Genomic DNA, 19465 nt, shown 5'->3' with positions numbered 1-19465 from the left:
CTTCTCTTGTTGCTGACCACAGACTCTAGAGCACAAGGGCTTCAGTAGTTGCAATGCATGGGCTTAGTTGCCCTGCAGCATGTGGGATCTTAGTTCTCAGACCAGGGGATCGACCCCATGTCCACTGCACTGGCAGGCAGATTCCTAACCCCTGGACACCAGGGAAAGTCCCCAGGCAAGGGTTTTTAAAGACAGTGTTAGGGGAGAGGGTCCCAGGATGCATGATCAGCTCATGGAGAATTTTCTGATTGTTTGATGCTGAGGTAGCAGGGTCGTGTTTCAGGAAGCTCACCATCAATCTTCTGATTCCAAGCAGTCTGTGGTCTATGTGTTTGAGGTCAGCAGTTTCCACCTGGTGAGAATTTGGTTTCTATAAAAAAACAACTTAAAATGTGCTTCAGACATTGTTAACTGTCTTCCTCGAGGAGAGCTAAGCTCTTATGACCCCATCCTACAGATTGACATATTGCTTATTTTCTCCTTCTCTGTTTGACTGCCTCTTCTTTGTTCGAATTGTTGCCTCTTAAAATGATTAACTGTTGGAGCCCACCGTTTGGAAATCAGGGAGTCCAAGTCAACTAAAGCTGTTGCCACAAACAAGAAGTAGGGACACAGAGAGGTGTGGTGGTGGAGGAGGCTCCACACAGTCCTGCTAGGTTTTGAGAAGAGGCTCTTGGGAATTCGCTGGTGGTCCAGTGGTTATGATTTTGGACGCACACAGTAGTAAGTGGCAGTGAATAGTAGCTGGAAGCAAGGTCTTAGTTTTCCTTACCAGGAGTCCTAACCACTGGACCACAGGGGCCAGCAGTTAGGGCTTGAGTCCCTAGTCCTTGCCTGCCTAGTCAAGAATGAATTCAGGCAAGGAGGCAGAAAGTAAAGTGTAAAGTAAAAGTTTATTGAAAAATACATTCAGAAAGGTGCATGGGAAAACTTAGAGTAATGACTCTGGGAAGTTTAAATCCTTTACAAGGGGGCAGCTTTCTGGGTCTTTGTCTTCCTTCTGGCCAATCATCTTGCTTTGTACCCCACTCCTGGCTAAATTGTCTCAGGACCCTCCCCTGGGTGCACACACACACACATACACCTCAGCCAAGATGGATCTTGAAGTGAAGGCTTCTGGAAGGAGACTCATTATGGGCTGGTGTTATCCTCTGACTTTTGACCCCAAGGAGCCTTTCTGCTCATGTGCAGTGTCTCCTTTGTCCCAAAAAAGGACACTTGACCCAAACAGGATTTTGCCCCTTTGTCTCTGCCATGACTATTAACTTAAGGCATCTACAAGAGCTCCCCAGGTGGTAAAGAATCTGCCTGCAATGCTGGAGACGCCAGAGACAAGGGTTCAGTCCTGCAACCCACTCCAGTATTCTTGTTTGGGAAAATCCCATGGACAGACAAGCCTGCAGGGCTACAGTCCATGGGGTCGCAGAGTCGGACAGAACTGAACACAGTGTACAAGAAACAAAGCCTGGCTATTTACTGTTCTGTTACTTCCCATTTTTGAAGGGCAAACAGGGGGCTGATTTTAAATGCCTTGACTGGAGTCCACCTACATCTTGTCTCTGGAAATGCAAACAGGAAGCTAGTTGTAAACGTCTAACCTGGAGCCCATCTAACTTCTACCTCAATTAGGACCCTGAGTATCCACTGTAGGGATGTGGGTTCCATCCCTGGTCGGGAAACTAGGAGCCCACAAGCCTCGCGAGGTAACAACAACAACAAAAAAGAGAGGATCCAGGAAGGAGCAGCGGGGTAAGGAAAACCACTCGGCCAGCTGCAAGCCCAGGTCACAGCCCCACACTCTGCACTTGGCCCCACCGGGGGCGAATGTCCCAGCACTCCTAGCCTCAGTTTCCCTGGGTCACTGCACGGACTCTCTTGCCCCCGGCCCCTCGTCCACCCGACTTGAATCCAGCATGAAGAAGCCCGTGTAGGCTGGCCTCAGCTTCTCGTGTGGAGCAATACCCGGCTGGCTACCCGGCCCCTCGCCTTCGCGGATCTAGCGGAGACTATCTTACCCAGAGGCTATGCGCCTGAGGCGGGCGCTGGCCAAAGACGTAGGGGCGTTTCCTGGGGCGTGGGCGGGATTTCCGGTTTCTCTCTGTGGACGCCATTTGCCTACAGGGTTCGCTCCCAACAGGATTCGACGGGCGGAGTCCTGGGCTCGCGCGGCTCCCCTGGCCTTTCGTGGGGCCCGAGCAGAGGGGTGCGGATCCCCTTCGTGCCTTTGAGCGGGTCGTGAGTCCCTAGACGGTGGCGTGCCCTGGTCGCCCGCCGGCCCGCGGCCTCTGCGGGCCTCAGCAGCGGCCCTGGTCTCCGCGTTCACGAGGGCGGCGCCCGGCTCCGGGGCGGCTTGTTCGCGCAGGGCGGCGGTCAGCCGAGGTCGCCCAGCCCAGGCGGGCGGAGACGAGGGGCAGCGGGCCGCCCGGGGCTCGCCTCTCCCAGGCGGCCTGGGCCGCAGCTCCCATCATGGCGGCGCCGACCCACCGGACCCAGGTGAGTGGACGGCAGTGGCGGTACCGCTCATCTTTGAGGGCAGAGGCGGTTCCGGCAGGCACCCCGGATGTGTCCACGCGGCTGTATGCTCTGGTGTGTGGAGCCGCTTTGCCTCTTACGTGTTCCCGGTCTTGAAAGCTGCTGGGCTCTGACAGGTGCCCAGAAGTTGTAGAGAAATGACTTCTGCTTCCTCCAGGTGGTTATTCAGTCGCTCAGTCATGTCCGAATCTTGCGACCCCGGGGACTGTAGCCCGCCAGGCTCCCCTGTCCATGGGCTGCTGCTGCTTTTTTTTTTTTTTAATCCGCTGAGCCACCTGATGAGCCCCCATCATACTTGGTAAATCCCTAACCCCACCGTGTGCTGCGAGGATACACCCACGCCCCCTACTTGCCGTGGTGTTACTACTCCTGGTGGCCTTGGGCGTTGGAGGGTGAGATGAGTGCACTGACAAAGCCAAGGTACAGAAGGCCCGCGAGGTTGCCATGGTTCCTCCCAGATGCTGAGACTTGAGTTGGCGAGATCCTGTGGGCCTTTGCTTAATGTTGCACTCACTTTCAGCCAGGTCAGCCATGGTGGCCAATCTCATGGTCAAAGCGAGCGGTAGCCTTGGCCACTTGTGATCCCTGGTCTGAAGTAGTCCTGGCACGGGGTGAGTTTTGGCAGGGACCAGGAAGAAAGGGGCTAAACGGTTCATTGTGGAATCTCTGGGAGTCTGGAGACCAGGAGGGGCTGGGGAGTTGGTCCAGACCCTGCCATTACCCAGGTAGAGCCACCCCTTCAGGAGTTTCTCTCAGGAGGTCTGTGACGAAGGCTCTGCTCCTCTGTGCATGTTCACAGAAATATTTTCAGGCATGATGAAATGGGTTTAACAGCAAACATTTGCTGTAAATGCCTCACAGCCTCATCACTAGGTGTTCACTTTGGTGAAAGAATGTCAGGTTACATTGTTAGACCCTGAGTTAATACTGGCCTGTGTTAAAAATCTTGCCTTTGGTTTGTAGGACACATGATTGGGTGGATTGGTGGAGCTCCCTTAGCCTCAGGTCACTGACTGGCATGGAGGTAATGAGAGATTTACTCAGAGTCTGTGGGGGAATCAAGGAAAATGCCAAAGCCCATGGAATGTTGAATAATTTTCTAAAACTCATGACTGTTATTGGTGAAGTGGGAACTGTTATTGTATTGATCCAGAAATGGAGGCTCAGAGAAATGAAGTGATTGATGTCTCCAAGGTAACACAGCTGGCAAGTGTCGGGTTTCAAGAGTTTGGATGCAAACCACTGGAGACTGACAAAAGAAGTGGGGACTTTTAGTCGCTCTAACCAGGATATGAAGCCCTCAGCATGGGTCAGGCAGTTAGCAGGACCAGGGAGGCGCAGGTACTGCTGTTGTTACCATTATTGATACTGTTATTACCATTATGTACTCATTCCTCTGATGTCCTAGAGCCCTGTCTGCACTTCACAGCCCACACATCACTTCCATTGTCTTGTGTGACTTTCCAGTGGTCCCACATAGGAGACTTCTCTTACAGACTTCATAATACACTACTGTATTATGTCCAAAACATTGTTCACCTCCCCTTCAGCCCAGCCTGGATCTTGCCCTCAGGAGATGCTCCATGATTAGGGTCTTGATCTCTCTGCACCTTTACCAGCCTTTTAGAAATGAGCTCTGCTACCTCTGCTTGACAGGTGTCTGTGACCTTTGATGATGTGGCTGTGACTTTCACCCAGGAGGAGTGGGGGCATCTGGACCCGGCTCAGAGGACCCTGTACCGGGAGGTGATGCTGGAGACGTGCAGGCTCCTGGTGTCTTTGGGTAAGGCCTCTCACTCAGCCATGCAGGGCACCTGCCACTTCCCTGCAGGCACACTCTAGCTCCATGCTGAGCTGATCCAGAAGCCTACCTGCCCTACAGCTTCACTCATGTTTGAGATTCATCTCTTCCTGCCTGCTATCTTAGTGCCACTTTGGGCAAGAAAGACTCCTTTGGCTCTTAGAAAGTGGTGGAAGAAAATGAATGTTCTGCAGAGCCCAAAGGCAGCATTTCCAGTCGGGCCACATGGGAATGGAATAAGAGAACCAGGATTCTACTCTGGCTTCTGGGTCTTCCATCCTGGCTTCTTTCTCTGGCTTTGCTCACGTCCCTGTCTTTTCAGAATGGCTTTTGCACCCCAGCAAGTTTGACAGGAGTGACCACCCCAATCCCTGCTCTCCAAGGCTCCAGATGCCTTGTTTCTACTTCTTCGTATGTTTATATTGTTGCTCTTTCTCTGCTACAGGGCTCTGGGTGGGGGTGGGGGTGTCCGTGAGGCGGAAGTGACCACCTGAGCCTCTCAGCCCAGGGCCCAGCACAGACCAGCCTCTGTCTGAGTTCCTGTTTCACATTCCAGAGAGGGAGCGGACCGAATGAGACCGGTTCCCAAGCGTCCCCTATACCCGAGTGCACAGGATGTGGGTGACAAGCTGTTCTCCAGGAAGAGGGTGAGGCAGCCGGGGCCCCAGGAGGCCTTTGCCTTCAGTGCCAGCAGGTCCTGTCTAGCCGCAGGGTCTCAGTCAGGGGGCTTCTCTGTCCTCCTGCGCCTTCACGGGTGTCTCATGTTCGCTCAGTCTCGGCCGGGATCATCTGCTGGTCCAAGAAGGAGAAGCTGGGAGAGGAGTGCGTCTCAGCATGTGGCGGTTTTGTGCCCAGGAGACATCAGGCAGCGTCTGCTGCATCTGCCCGTCACATGTGGGAGTGAGTGGTCCCGGGGTCTGGTGATGAGTCCAGAGATGCCCCTCAGCACCAGAGGGTGGACACGACAGCCCCGCTCAGCTGAGGATGACCCAGTCTGCACTGGATGGAGAGCCACGGTGGAGAAACAGCAGCTCGGGGACGGTCCCCTCAGGCTGCTCAGTTTGAGGGAAGGGAGGGCTGTAAACCCAGGGCTTTGGTGAGACAGGCCTGTTCTTAGAGACCTGGGATTATGTTCTGCGTTAGTGAGAGGAGGTTGAACAAAATCAGGAAAAGCTTGACATATTTAGATATTTTATAACAATTAAACAAAATAGCCCACTATTGAGCCCTGATCCCTCCACCCGCCCCCCGCAAGCTCTCCCTGTGCTCACTGCTCCGGTCTCTGACGTCTTGGTCACTGGCGTCTTGCTGTTTCCGCACATGCTTGACATCTTTGCCTCCGGCCTCTGAGGTGCTGTTCTGTTTTCCTGGTGGGTGTTCTTGGGCATTTCGGCTTTTTTTGCGGCCCTCTTCTCCGCACCTTCCAGGCAGAAAGCTGGAGTGGGTAGTGGGGAGGCACCTTTGGGAAGTGGGTGCCGCTCTCCAGAGATTTAGAAGGTTGATTATAGGAAACAAATGCCTCGTGAGGGAAGCCATAATCTCCATTCGTTCTTAAAATGTCACAGATAGTAGCATCCTCTACCAGGTCTCCCCTTTGGCAGGTTGAGGAATTTACCAGGATCGTAGACAGCAGCTCAGGAACATGATCGTGTATGATAGAATCCCTAGTAGAAAGCCAAAAGCTCCCAGATCTGATTTGTGTCCTAGGAGAGGCAGTTCATAGGTATCCACTAGAGTGAGAGTTTTAGTGTCCCTGATGACGTCATCTCAATGATGGGGCGTGGGACAAGGTAACCTTTGCAAGTGGGTATGCACTCGACTTGATGACCACCTTGGTATTTGCTTGTTTGTTTGAAACAGTGGCTTCCTAGGAGGGTTCAGGTCTCTGAGTTATAAACCGTTGAAAGTACCCAGACCAGTATCAGAATAGCAGTTCTCAGAGTGGCATAGGGCTCTTGTTCAAGGTTTGGTTTGTTTGTTTTGTTTTGGAGTTCAGGCCAGATGGATCCCACATCAGATGAGCAGCTGCCCAGGCTCCAGGACAGTCCCTGGTTAGTGTGCCCCGGAGCGTGTGCTCCCTCAGTCTCACCTCGGGCCTCGTGGGATGATGGCAAGCTCCGTGCATAACCACAGGGAGGGCAGTGTGAGTGGCCTCCTGGAGAGCCAGTCTTGGTGTGCATAGAGGGAAGCCACGTTCCCCTTCAGCGTAGCAAAGGGCAGTGGGACGTTTTTGAAGTTGGTGTGTTGTAAGTAGGCCAAGGAACCTTGAATTAAGGCTAAGCGGAGAGATAGAGGCTTATTTGGGGATTTATTTGTCAGACTAGAATTTGAAAAGGAGTTGTTGAAGGAAATTATTACTCTCTAGTTAAACCAGCTATTTGGGGCCGCGAAGCTCAGTTGAATGCCTCTCACCAGAGCCCAGCATTGTGTAGTTTGTGAAGTGAAATGTGTATCTTGGTCACTGTCAGTAATGTCTGTCACTCCAGAGGGACTCGGGAGCGTCCTGGCAAGGCTTGCGTGGTCACTTTTATAAATGTAGGGATGTGTGACTTTGACTTATTTTTGTGATACTTGTGAGACAAGAGGTTCTTTACCCTGAAGGAGGTAGTTTTGAAGTGGTGGCCCAACAGTTGATAATGAACGTGAAGCTGTTGGCTGATCAGGGCTTCTGGTACTAAGATGACTCCCTGAATAGGCGGCACAGTGTTTCTTAGGTCCCATTTTTCACTGGGACATCCTGGCTACAGGGTAGAAAGCCGCAGCATTCTACTAAGTTGCATCGTCTATGATGGACAGCAGACTGAGGGACTCCCACAGCGGTTCACTCACTCAATCACTCACTCAATCTCCCTGCGTAGCCGAGGCCCATCGGGAGGGGTGACCCCTCCAGCACCACGGCATCTGGCAAGGAGCTGAGGACAGGAGAAGCCACTGCCGCGTCCGAATGGAATGTGTCAGAGGGCCTAGGGTCCGTGCCATCCTGTCCTGAGCTCTCGATAGCTGTGCTGAGCTTGGGCTGTGCTGTTTTCATGACCCAGAACGTGATGGGCACCTGGGTGTGGAGGTCAGAGGTCCAGGTCTGAGAGAGCCTTTGTTGTCAGGAGAGCCTTGTGTGTGGCTCGTGGTGGTCTGGACAGCACGTCGCAGCAGGCTGAGGGCACAGTCTGGGCATCTCATGGCCCTGGTCCATGCTTCAGAAACTCCAGGAGGTGTGCGAAGAGGTTGTCAAAGCCCTTTAGTGAAGGAGTCTCTGAGGGCACTAGTGGGACTGGCTTTCCAGCAGTATTGTGAGCAGATTTTAGGGCCTTTGTTGGAGGGAGGCCTGTTTATGGTGGGCTGATTTATAAGAATCAGCATCAGGGAGATGAAGTAAAATTTATAAACGAGGAATACATGGCCACCAAAGTCATACTACATGGGAATGTTATCTAAAGTAGTCCCAGAGGTCTAACAGGTGTTGGCTTACTGTCTGTCCTGTGTCAGATTGCGTCTCCTGAGAAAGGCTGTGGTCGGTGTAACGGGCCTACTGTCCGCCCTGTGTCAGACAGCGTCTCCTGAGAAAGGCTGTGGTCGGTGTAACGTTGCCTGTGCTCCTGCAGAGAAGGGTGCAGTTGGGGTCTTAGCTACCAAGGGTGTGGGTGTTGGCAGCCTGGGAGAGGAGTTCTGTTTCCCTTCAGAGTGAAGGCAGACCAAGGCTGTGAGGCCGTCAAAACAGACACCAAACAGAGCACCTTAGCCGAGTCTGTCAGGGCGAGTAATTACTGGCTTCTGATACTGCTGGGTTTGGGCTGTGTGGATCTTGTTAGTCAGCTCAGTGGTTAAATAGCTTTATTTTCACAGTTTCTGGAGGCTGGACGGCCCAGTTCAGTTCCTGATGAGGATCTCTTGCTGACCGCCTGCTTGGGAGTCCTTACATGACCTTTGCTCTGGCTTGGAGGGACTTCCTCTTCAGAGGGTACCAGTCCTACCAGATCAGGGCCCTACCCCATGACCTCGTTTCACCTTCATTACCTCTTTAAGGCCCTAAGTCCAAATTGGATCACACTGGGGACTAGGGGGTAACACATTCATCTTAAGGGCACACAGTTCAGTCCATGACAGGAACCCTAAAGCTGGGTGGGACCACAGAATGCAGGTTGCAGTAACTCACAGTGAGGGGCCCTGGGTCTTTTCAGGTTTAAGAACAGACACAGTTGGGCTGTCAAATGGAGCAGCAGTGGGGATCATCACCCCTTGATGAATTAGGTCTTACATATAAGATTTGCTCCCTGAAATTTCCTTTTCAACTTAACGCTGGGCTGGATAATTATTTTCACTCAGGTGTATGGGGTCCCATTTTATCAAGTCAATTAATTTATAAGTGCCAGAAATTCATCTTAATTATGTACTATGTCAGAGCATCAGTGCCCAATGTGGGGTACTTTTAGAACAGTGGTTACTTGGCCTATAGGAAGTTCAGGCAAAGCTGTAGAGTTAAAGTGAGAAATGCCGATTTTTCCTCTTTAGTATTCAGTTACTTTTTAAGATGGCAGAGTGCAGTGTTTCAGTTTAGGGGGATTCCCGGGTATAACTATGATTTGAGCCACAGTATTAAGTTCATGAGGTTTTGTCTGTTGGTGCAGTTTAGCAAATTCTGAAAATAATTCAAAAACTTGTGTTGTAGGATCAGACAAACCAGTCTGTGCCTTGTTATGTTTCAGTAATATAAACTTTTTAAATACATTCAGTTATGTTATTTATATATAATAATTTACTACGTAAGTTTTAGTATAAAAATTTCGGATTTCCAGTTGGGTCCAACTATTAACTATGTTCTAATTTAGTCATGTATGTTATTTCGTTAAATGTTTTACTCTCTTCTTGTTATGTAGGGCTTTTGGTTTGGCTTTTGTTGTTACTATGTTTGAATCAGTACCAGTCTAGAACCAGTACTGTGTTTGCTAGACCTGGCATTTGCTTGGTAAATAAGGTTTAAAGTGTGTGCCACCACTCCCTCCCTTTTTTCCTTTTGGGCTTTTATTCTTTTAAAGCCCTGGTTTTTAGTTTTAGTCTATCTCCTGTCGGGGAGGGGCTTGGGCCTTGAAGCTCAGCCTCTCCCTGGCATGGCCCTGGTGCATGGCATAATAATTAGTCCCTTCCTCCTCCTCCCCACTCCTTTTTTACCTCCAAACCAAAAAAAAATTTTTTTTTGGTCACCTTTCTATCCCTGACCCTTTTTTTTTTACTTGGGTGTTTTCCTGGTAGGTTCCTAGCAGTCCCAAGTGGTGAGTCTGTGAGTGGCGGCTTCCTTTTCTAGGGAGGGGCTGGGGCTTGTGCCTCCAGACAGCAGTGGTGCGACCTTTGGGCGTCTGTTCCTCAGGAGCGCCCAGACCCACGGCAGGGCTTGTACGGTCTGGAGTAAGCTGGGTTGAGTGCCTCTCCCCACCTGCCCCCAGATTTCAGTGATGTTGGTTTAGTTGATCACAGTTGCATCTTTGAGGGGACCTTGGCCTGGTGCAGTACCAGTTACCTGGTTGCCCCTGGGTCACCAATCCAGAAACTTGGTATGTTGACCACAGAGAGACCAACTAACAAGATTAGTCTCTTCTCAGATCAGGTGGCAGCTAGGGACTCAAAAGACTTACATCAATGAGGTCATCATACCTTATTTTGACTGAAAAGAGTCTATGTTTCAAATATGTGAGTTCTTTAAATTATTCCATCAGTTTATTGCCATTTTAAATAATGTAATGCATTTAAATAGCTTGGCACAATTCCTGTGATATGGTTATACCCTGTACAAATTAATTTTCACTTATAATTAAGATTAAAAGTTGATAGTGGTGTGGTGAGTTGGTTAAGCACCTGGACTTCTCCAGGGTTCAGCAGAGTCTTCTCAGGGGGCAACATTTGAGTGGAGACCCAGGGAGGAGGGTCAGCACGTGCGAAGGCCCTGAGGTTGTCGGGAGGGTGACTCCTGGTGGCTGAGCCGTGTGCCGGGATCGGAGCAGACAGGAGAGCACAGTTGCTTAGTGATGAGTGATGAACCCTGGATCTGCCAGAGGAGATCATCTGCGAGTCCTGGCGCCTCCGCCATCCACTTCCTGTGGAACCCACTTGTCTTGCCCTTGCATCTGTGTGTGGTTGCATGTGGCAGATCGGCTCAGTCTTCACTCTGGAAGAAGTTTTTTATTACCTCACCAGTCAGAAGCACAAGGCTGGGACTGGCTCACGGGTTCGTGGCTTGCAACCCAATTGTCTGCTGCTCTGCTTCTTCCTGGTCTAGAGTCTTGGGCAGCTTTCCTGACAGGCAGGCGACCTGCTGGGTGACCCAGGCTGCTGCAGGACACGGCACCGGCGAGTCCCCTCTCTCAGCCATCCTGGACTGGGGTGCTCTTCTCCAGAGTGCCTGGTGGCTCACCTGCCAGTTGGTGGAGACCAGACTTTTCGGTCCTTCTTGATGCCAGAGTCTGGGGTGGTTTTAATCTATTGCTGCCCAGGCCCTATCTGCAGAGATGAGCTTTCAGTTGGATATGAACCAGACATCCCGGGAGGTTTTGATGCTCACACGATTGAGACTCACTTGTATTAATTAGGAAACAGCCTCTGGAAGGAGGGGTCATGTTTTCTGGGTCTCTTGGCTACAACTGAACAGGTCTCCTGGAGCTCTACATGATGGAGGTCAAAGGGCACAGGTGCTGTCTGCACAACTCTCACTGCTGTCTGAAGTCTAGGTCCCAGGAGTGCTGCTTCTAACCTTGCTGTCCGGGTCACAAGTCCAGATGTCGGTGGGTGGGAGCAGCTTCATTCTGAGGTCCACATCCTGAAGTCCCATGCGAGACTGAGAGGTCTTCTCAGTTTTCACAGACACCATTGTGTCTTCCTTTATTCTCCATGCCCAGGGTGTCCTGTCCCCAGACCTGAGCTGATCTACCGGCTGGAGCACGGGCAGGAGCTGTGGACGGTGAAGAGAGACCTCTCCCGAAGCACCTGTGCAGGTAGGAGCCAAGCTGTGGGCAGAGACCCTGCCGGAAGCCGCTGGCCCTGGTTCCCTGGGAAGCGTCTTGTTCGGGCCTCTGGTGATCTGGAAGCCACGGAGCCCTTTGACCCCAGGTCCCTCTGTCCTCGCCGAGGTCAACGGTGTACGAGCTCAGATGTGTCCTGGGCTTCAGGCCTGGGTGCCGACCACCAGCTCTGTGGTCCCAGTGAAATTTGGGATCTCCTTGTGTCTGCACGTAAGTTCGTCTGAGTTGCAGCCTGGCTGCTGTGTCAGGGGGACTCCGGCGTCTCGGAGCTCAAGCACGTGGAGGCGCTGTTTCTGACTCGCACCCGGTCCTGTGGGTCGCGGGGAGCTCTGCAGCACGCGGCCGCTCGGGGCCCTGGGTTCGTTCTGTCGTCAGTGTGTGACTTCAGGTGCCCTGACCCCTGCAGCTAGCAGAGAAGTGGGGGATGACGCCACTCTGACTCCCATAAACAGCAGCCCTCTGATCCCTCCACTGGAAGGCACTGGGCTCTTGGCCACACTTGGGGGGTGGGCAGAGAGCTGTGACTGAGCCCTCCGTCTCAGGAGAGGAGCAGGAGGTTGGTGAGGGGGGTCTGCTCCTGAAGGCGCCAGTCACGGTAGTCGCTCTGACCTGGGGTTGCTGGGGGTGTGCAGTTTTAAAACATAAAACTGCTCAGCACAGGGTCTGAGCCGTAGTCGGTGTCTCGTGGGAGGTGAGCTGCTGGTACCGCCACGTCCCGTTAGTCACGATGAACAGTGTGGTTCACGTCTTCCCTGCCCAGCGCCTCTCCAGCACTCCTCTGCTTCCCCTTTCCCAAACTATCGTTTCAGACACTGAGGAGCCCTCCCTTGTCCCCTGTCGCCCGTCTCCTCCTGTTGGGTAAAGCCTCCCAGTGACGTTTGTCCTGTGTGCCCACGTCTGGGCTGCTGAGGGCACTGGAGCCGTCGTATGTGAAGCTGGGGCTGCTGCAGAGGCGTGCTCTTTCCACTCCTAGTCACTCCGTGGCCCAGCTGGCCTGTGAGCATTTGTGGGGCCATCGGTGGCCCCTCAGAGGGGCATCCCAGCCTCTGCCCCCTGCTCTCCACACACCTCCACCTGAGGATCTCAGAGGCAGCCAGTGAGCACGCCTGGCAGAGAACCCATCCCGGTGCTCACTCCTCCCCTCCTACGCCTGAGCACGTGGTCCTGCCGTCCGCACAGGCTGGAGACTGGATGCCGCCCCAGACCCTCGACCCACCCCCAGCAGCCCTGCGTCCGGCCCTCCCGACAGGGACTGCCTCCCCAGTGCCGGTGTCTCAGCGCATGGCCCTGGGGTGTCAGCAGGGCTCCACAGTAAACTCCTGCTTGGTCCTCAGCCCTTCTGCACTCAGGTTCCCAGGCTGTAGTTTTCCTTTCACCTGGTGGAAGAGATCTTGGCACACTTCATGGCCAGTTCTTGAACCAGAGTCTAGGTTACACCTTTTAGGGAAAGTATTTCTTATTTAGTGCTTGTTTAGTAACTTTGAAAGTGCAAGTGAAGTCACTCAGTCGTGTCCGACTCTTGGCGACCCCATGGACTGTAGCCCGCCAGGCTCCTCTGTCCATGGGATTTTCCAGGCAAGAGTACTGGAGTGGGTGGCCATTTCCTTCTCCAGGGGATCTTGCTGACCCAGGGATCGAATCCGGGTCTCCCACATTGCAGGCAGATGCTTTACCTTCTGAGCCACCAGGGAAACCCCTTAGTAACTTTATCCTTTGTCTACTTAACATAAAAATGTGCCCAAGTTTCTGCACTTGAAGCAAATAAAAAATATTCCTGTTTCATATTTATCCACTCTCTAGGGCATTTACTTTTTTACATTTCATCATTCTCATAAACAGTGCTACCAGGAAAGTTCGTATGTATTGGTCATCTTGCACACGATTAGGCCTGTCTTTTGTCATTTTTAGGAGTAAAATTGTTGGATTGTAGCTGTGCAAACTTTCAAGTTTAGGTGACAATTGCCGTGGTTTTCTAAAAGAGATCTGCCCATCTATAATTCTCTAGATTCCACTGACTATGTCCTGTTCTGTCCTTCATGCTCTCAGGCACGTTTATTTTTGCTTAACACACGGACAAAACTGTGTGTTAGGTGAGCTTGCCTTGCATTTCCTTAATTGTTCACAAGCTTTAGCTTCTCATCATGTAATTATCGGCCCATTTGTACAGTTGTCCTCCTCATCTGCAGGTTCTGACTCTGGATTCATCAAGCATGGATTGAAGACACTGGGGGAAAAGAAAATCCCAGAAAGCTCGAAAAAGCAAAACTTGAGTTTGCCTTGTGCTGGCAATTATTTACATAGCATTTACATTGTATTAGATATTACAAGCACTCTAGAGACGATTTAAAGTACACAGGAGGATGTGTGTAGGTTATGTGCAAAAACTGCCATTTTATGTAAAGGACTTGAGCATCTTTGGATTTGGGTGTTGAGCAGGAAGTGTCTTCTGATACCAGTTATTCCCCTGTGGATACTGACGAACAGCTGTATTTTCTTCTTTGAAATGTCAGTTCATGGAAAATGCCAGGTGTTCTGTTAACTTTGTTTGCCTTTTGTTTTTAGGAATTTTTGTACATTACTGATACTTTTATCAGTTATAGGTGCTGCTCCATCCCTAATATCAAAAAGATGTCCTCATTATAAGATGTTCTAAGCTTGGCACCTGACATTTAACTCTTTCTGGTGTGAGGTAGAATTTGAGGATAGTGTGAGACAGGAATACGGTGTTGTCATTCCCAGCGTCACCCATTTTTCTAGCTCCATTTACTCTATGTCCTTTCCTTTTACTGTGAACTGCTCTCCCTTCGTTCCATTCCCCAGAGCTCCACGTGTGTGTGTTTCCCGGGCTCTCGGTTCTTTTCCATTGCCTGTGTCTTCTCTGTACCAGGACCACAGTGTCTTAAAGTCTAGAATCTTGTTACCTGCTAAGGTAGATATCTTTTTAATTCTCATTATTCTTGCATCTTTGATTTTTCATGCAAATCCCATGGTAAAATTACTGAGTTCCACAATAACCCAATTGGTATTTTATTGGAAATTGTATTGAATATACACATTCACTGGGATAGAATTGTCAGCTTCATATGATTCATTTTTTCCAGTTTTATTGAGAAACAATTGATATACATCACTGTATAAGTTTTAAGGCACAGAGCATGCTGGTTTGATTTACATACATTATGAAGTGATTACCAGTTGGTTAAGCTAACATCCATCTTCCTGTATCAGATCAGTTCAGTTGCTCAGTCAAGTCCTACTTTGCAACCCCATGGACTGCAACATGCCAGGCCTCCCTGTCCACCACCAACTCCCAGAGCGTGCTCAGACTCATGTCCATCAAGTCGGTGATGCCGTCCAACCATCTCATCCTCTGTTGTCTCCTTCTCCTCCTGCCTTCAAACTTTGCCAACATCAGGGTCTTTTCCAGTGAGTCAGTTCTTCACATCTGGTGGCCAACGTATTGAAGTTTCAGCTTCAGAATCAGTCCTTCCAATGTATATTCAGGACTGATTTCCTTTAGGACTGACTGGTTTGATCTCCTTGAAGTCCAAGGGACTCTCAAGAGTCTTCTCCAACACCACAGTTCAAAAGCATCCAGTCTTTGGGGCTCAGCTTTCTTTATGGTCCAACTCTCACATCCATACATGACTACTGGAAAAAACCATAGCTTTAACTAGTTGGGCCTTTGTCAGTAAAGTAACGTCTCTGCTTCTTAATAAGCTCTCTAGGTTGGTCATAGCTTTTCTTCCAAGGAGCAATCATCTTTTAATTGCATGGCTGCACTCACCATCTGCAGTGATTTTGGAACCCAAGAAAATAAAGTCTGTCACTGTTTCCATCATCACCCTGTCTATCTGCCGTGCAGTGATGGGACCCGATACCGTGATCTTTGTTTTTTTAATGTTGAGTTTTATGTCAGCTTTTTCAGTCTGCTCTTTCTCTTTCATCAAAAAACTCTTCAGTTCCTCTTTGCTTTCTGCCATAAGGGTGGTGTCATCGTGTATCTGAGGTTATTGATATCTCTCAGCAATCTTGATTCCAGCTTGTGCTTCATCCAGCCCAGCATTTCGCATGATGTACTCTGAATATAAGTTTAATAAGCACGGTGACAGTATGTTAAAAAGTAAAGAAGAAAAGATAAAAGGGAAAAATTTTTCTCGTGATGAGAACTCTTAGGAATACTCTGTTAATGGTGCTTCTTTATATCATACAGCAGTGTCAACTATAGTCATCTATAGTTGTACATTACATTCCTTGGTTACTTAATCTTAAAAGTGGCATTTTGTACCTTTTGACCGTCTCTCTCCAATTTCACCATCCCCTACATTAAATCTCTCATTGGTTTAGCTCCTCTTTAATGTCTTCAAGTAAAGTATTGACATTTTCTTTATCTAGATCATGTGTATTTTGCTAGTCTTTTCACCAAACTGTTCAGACATAACAGACCCAGTGTGTCCCTTCCATCCTGCTTACCATCCTGCCTTATGAGCTATGTCCTGGGAGGTTTCACAGTAACCCGAGTCAGCTCCCCTGGATTCTCATCAGTACCATCCTCGTGACCTGTGGGGCTTTTGTACATTGTCTCCTTAGGCTGTAGCATCCTTCCCACTGTCTCTCTCTGGCAGTGCCTGTTGTGCCTGGAGTTGGTGTAGGACTCCTGTGGTGTACAACTCCCCTGGCCTCTTCCTTCACACAGTTAGCCAAACCCCAGATTAGGAACATAGAATCCAGGACTGCCGTGTCTGCCTTGGTCTTCTAAACCAACTGAAAGTCAAGAGTTTCCAGTCCACCCTCAGGTTCATTGATTTGCTAGACTCAGAGAAACTCCCCTTGAACCTGTTATGCTCACAGAGTATGTTTGGTACAGGATACAGCTCAGAAGAAGGGCCAGAGGTATTCCAATCACGAAGCTTCCATGTCTTCAGCGACTCTTTACCTCCAGGAATCAGTGCTTGGCAGTATGTGCACGGAGTGTTGGCAACCCATAAACCTCACCAGAGCCCGGGTATGTAGATTTTTATTGACCTTCGTTACAGAAGCATGACTGACTTGAGTCATTGAACATGGGACTCAGTGTCTAGCCTTCTTTCCCTCTCCAGAGCGCCAGCTAATAACTCATGGTTCAAAACCCCAAGATTCTAATTACATGTGTGGTCTTTCTGCTATAATCAGACATAATGTTATCTCTTTAGCATAATCTGTCTAGGTTCCCATAATGAGCTATCTGTTGTCATAGAATAGAAAGTACGTCCCTGACCAGGGATTTAACCAAGGCCTGGCAGTGAATGCACCAAGTCCTAACCACTGGACCTCCAGGGAATTCCCCTTTTCCGAGTGTTCTTACAATTGGGACGTCCTTACTTATAGAAACTGAAAGCACACAGAGGTATTATTACTCTGTCAAGCAACGTCTATAAAATGGTGGTGGCATGTCAACTCCATACCCTTTATCTCCTCACCTAAACTCTCTTTGAAGGAGTCAGCAGTCTAATGACCAAGGAAGAAGGAAATTAACAATCCTGAGAGTCAATGGTAGCAAAGCATAAAGACCCAGAGGCACTCCTTTCATCTTTATTTTTTTCCTCACTGAAATGCTGATTTCATTTCTTCCGTGTTGGATTACTAACAGGCCCTGTTTATTGTATTTCTTTCAGTTGACGAAGGAAAACCCAAGACCACAGAACCTACCAGTTGTGAACCAACGCTGTCTAAAGGAGCCTCTCTCCAGGAACTGATGCAGGGAGGCCCAGGAGACTCCCAGTTGGGACAAACCAAGGATCAGGATGGGCCGCTGGAAATGCAGGAAGACCACTTTGTACCAGGGATCAACCCCCAGAGGGAGAAGCTTCATGAAAAAATAAGTCCTGAACATGGCAGCTTAAGGACAGCTGGTGGTGTGTGTTCAAGGGTCGAAGAGGAACCAGTCCCTCTAGGGGGTGCTGTCCATGACCGTGACTCCTGTGGATCAGGTAAAGATCCCCTGATTCAGGAAGAGGAAAGTCTCTTCAAATGCAATGAGTGTGGGAAAGTTTTTAACAAGAAACACCTTCTTGCTGGACATGAAAAGATTCACTCTGGAGTGAAGCCCTATGAATGCACTGAGTGTGGGAAAACCTTCATTAAGAGCACACACCTTCTGCAGCACCATATGATCCACACCGGGGAGAGGCCCTACGAGTGCATGGAGTGTGGCAAGGCCTTCAACCGCAAGTCCTACCTGACACAGCACCAGCGGATTCACAGTGGGGAGAAGCCCTACAAGTGCAGTGAGTGTGGAAAGGCCTTTACTCACCGCTCCAATTTTGTCTTACATAAGAGGAGACACAATGGGGAAAAATCCTTTGTGTGCAAAGAATGTGGGCAGGTCTTCCGACACAGGCCCGGATTCCTTCGCCATCACATCATCCACAGTGGCGAGAATCCGTATGAGTGCTTTGAGTGTGGCAAGGTCTTCAAACACAAGTCCTACCTCATGTGGCACCAGCAGACCCACACCGGGGAGAAGCCCTACGAGTGCAGCGAATGTGGGAAAGCCTTTTGTGAGAGCGCAGCCCTCATTCACCACTACGTCATCCACACCGGGGAGAAGCCCTTCGAGTGCCTCGAGTGCGGGAAGGCCTTCAACCACAGGTCATACCTCAAGAGGCACCAGCGGATCCACACTGGGGAGAAGCCTTTTGTGTGCACTGAGTGTGGAAGGGCCTTCACCCACTGCTCTACTTTCATCTTGCATAAAAGGGCACACACTGGCGAGAAACCTTTTGAGTGCAAAGAATGTGGGAAAGCCTTTAGCACTAGGAAAGACCTCATTCGGCACTTCAGCATCCACACCGGAGAGAAGCCTTATGAGTGCACGGAGTGTGGGAAGGCCTTCAACCGCAGGTCTGGCCTCACCAGACACCAGCGGATTCATAGTGGAGAGAAGCCCTATGAATGCATGGAGTGCGGGAAGTCCTTCTGCTGGAGCACAAACCTCATTAGACATGCCATCATCCACACTGGAGAGAAGCCTTATAAGTGCAGTGAGTGTGGAAAGGCCTTCAGTCGTAGCTCCTCTCTCACTCAGCATCAAAGGATCCATATTGGGAGAAACTCTGTCAGTGTGACAAATGTGGGAAGACCCTTCACAAGTGGGCAAACCTCTGTCACCCTCCGAGAACTCCTATTGGGGAAAGACTTTTTGAATGTAAACACAGAGGAAAATCTTTTGCAAGAGAAAGTATCTACCATGACATCTGATCGCACATACCAAAGAGAAACCCCTCAAGTATCTTCGCTTTGAGAAAACCTATCAGATCATCTGTAGTTGTGTAAAGACCTGTTTTAGAAATTGACCCAGCGTGGAGCCTTATTCTGCATCTGAGAATTCATCCGTAAGGGAGAGACCAGTGTTTATTATGCACTAAGGAAACCTTTAGCTGTGTTTTTCTCCTTAGTTTACACTGTAGTGTTATCTCAGGAATTTGTATAAAAAGAAGATGGAAATTTAGATAAGCAAATGAAATGCAAACCCAGTTCCTTTGAGACTTCTCTGTCAAGCTTATGGCACTTTGTCATGGGTTCCTTAGTTTACTTGGGGTGAGTGGAATGTTATTTCACTGGCAAAGGGCCTTGACCCTTCGTGGGTCTTGTATATACACTCATTGTTATCCAGTGTCGGGAGAGTTAAGATAGTTGAGGGCAGGTATTTACATAGATAAAAATACACACATGATATATGGGCACATTTTATTGTGCCAGTTAAGACCTTCAGGCTTTAGTTTTTTTAAAAAAACAAACTTTTTTTGGTGGTTTTAAACACCAAACATTCAGACTTTTTTATTGATTCAATCTGTTGTTTACTTAATTTTAGCTCTACCGTAAATCTTAAAATTGGATAAATGAATTGTCTCTATTATTTAAATTGACTTAGCTTTCCTAGTTCCTTGGACTTCCCGTATAAATCTTAGCATGCAAAAAAGTATTGCTTCAGCATTTATAGAGATTGATTTAAACCTATAGAGCAGTTCAGAAGTGACACTGTGAACACAGTACATGATATGACACGTCATTAGCATTCTTGGTGTTTCATTATCATTTTGTAATTTTCAATAATGTAGAGTTGCTCAGTCGTGTCCGACTCTTTGCA

General features: G+C 49.4%; 1 protein-coding gene across 2 annotated transcripts; it reads left to right on the top strand.

Moving 5' to 3' along the window:
• The first annotated feature begins 2062 nt into the window (after nt 1–2062).
• Nucleotides 2063–19244, top strand: LOC113875530 (zinc finger protein 264-like). Of its 2 annotated transcripts, none has more exons than XM_027513991.1 (5): nt 2063–2493; nt 4189–4315; nt 11215–11310; nt 16205–16342; nt 16992–19244. In XM_027513991.1, the coding sequence occupies exons 1-5, from the start codon at nt 2467–2469 to the stop codon at nt 18617–18619; spliced, it is 2016 nt and encodes a 671-aa protein (XP_027369792.1). In that variant the 5' UTR covers nt 2063–2466; the 3' UTR covers nt 18620–19244. The 2 variants fall into 2 exon arrangements, with proteins under 2 accessions (XP_027369792.1, XP_027369791.1); XM_027513990.1 differs by lacking the exon at nt 2063–2493 and adding an exon at nt 2828–3873.
• The last annotated feature ends 221 nt before the right edge of the window (nt 19245–19465 follow it).

This window comes from Bos indicus x Bos taurus, chromosome 18, assembly GCF_003369695.1.
Source record: "Bos indicus x Bos taurus breed Angus x Brahman F1 hybrid chromosome 18, Bos_hybrid_MaternalHap_v2.0, whole genome shotgun sequence".
Taxonomy (NCBI): domain Eukaryota; kingdom Metazoa; phylum Chordata; class Mammalia; order Artiodactyla; family Bovidae; genus Bos; species Bos indicus x Bos taurus.
This window is presented reverse-complemented; position numbering and strand designations above follow the sequence as displayed.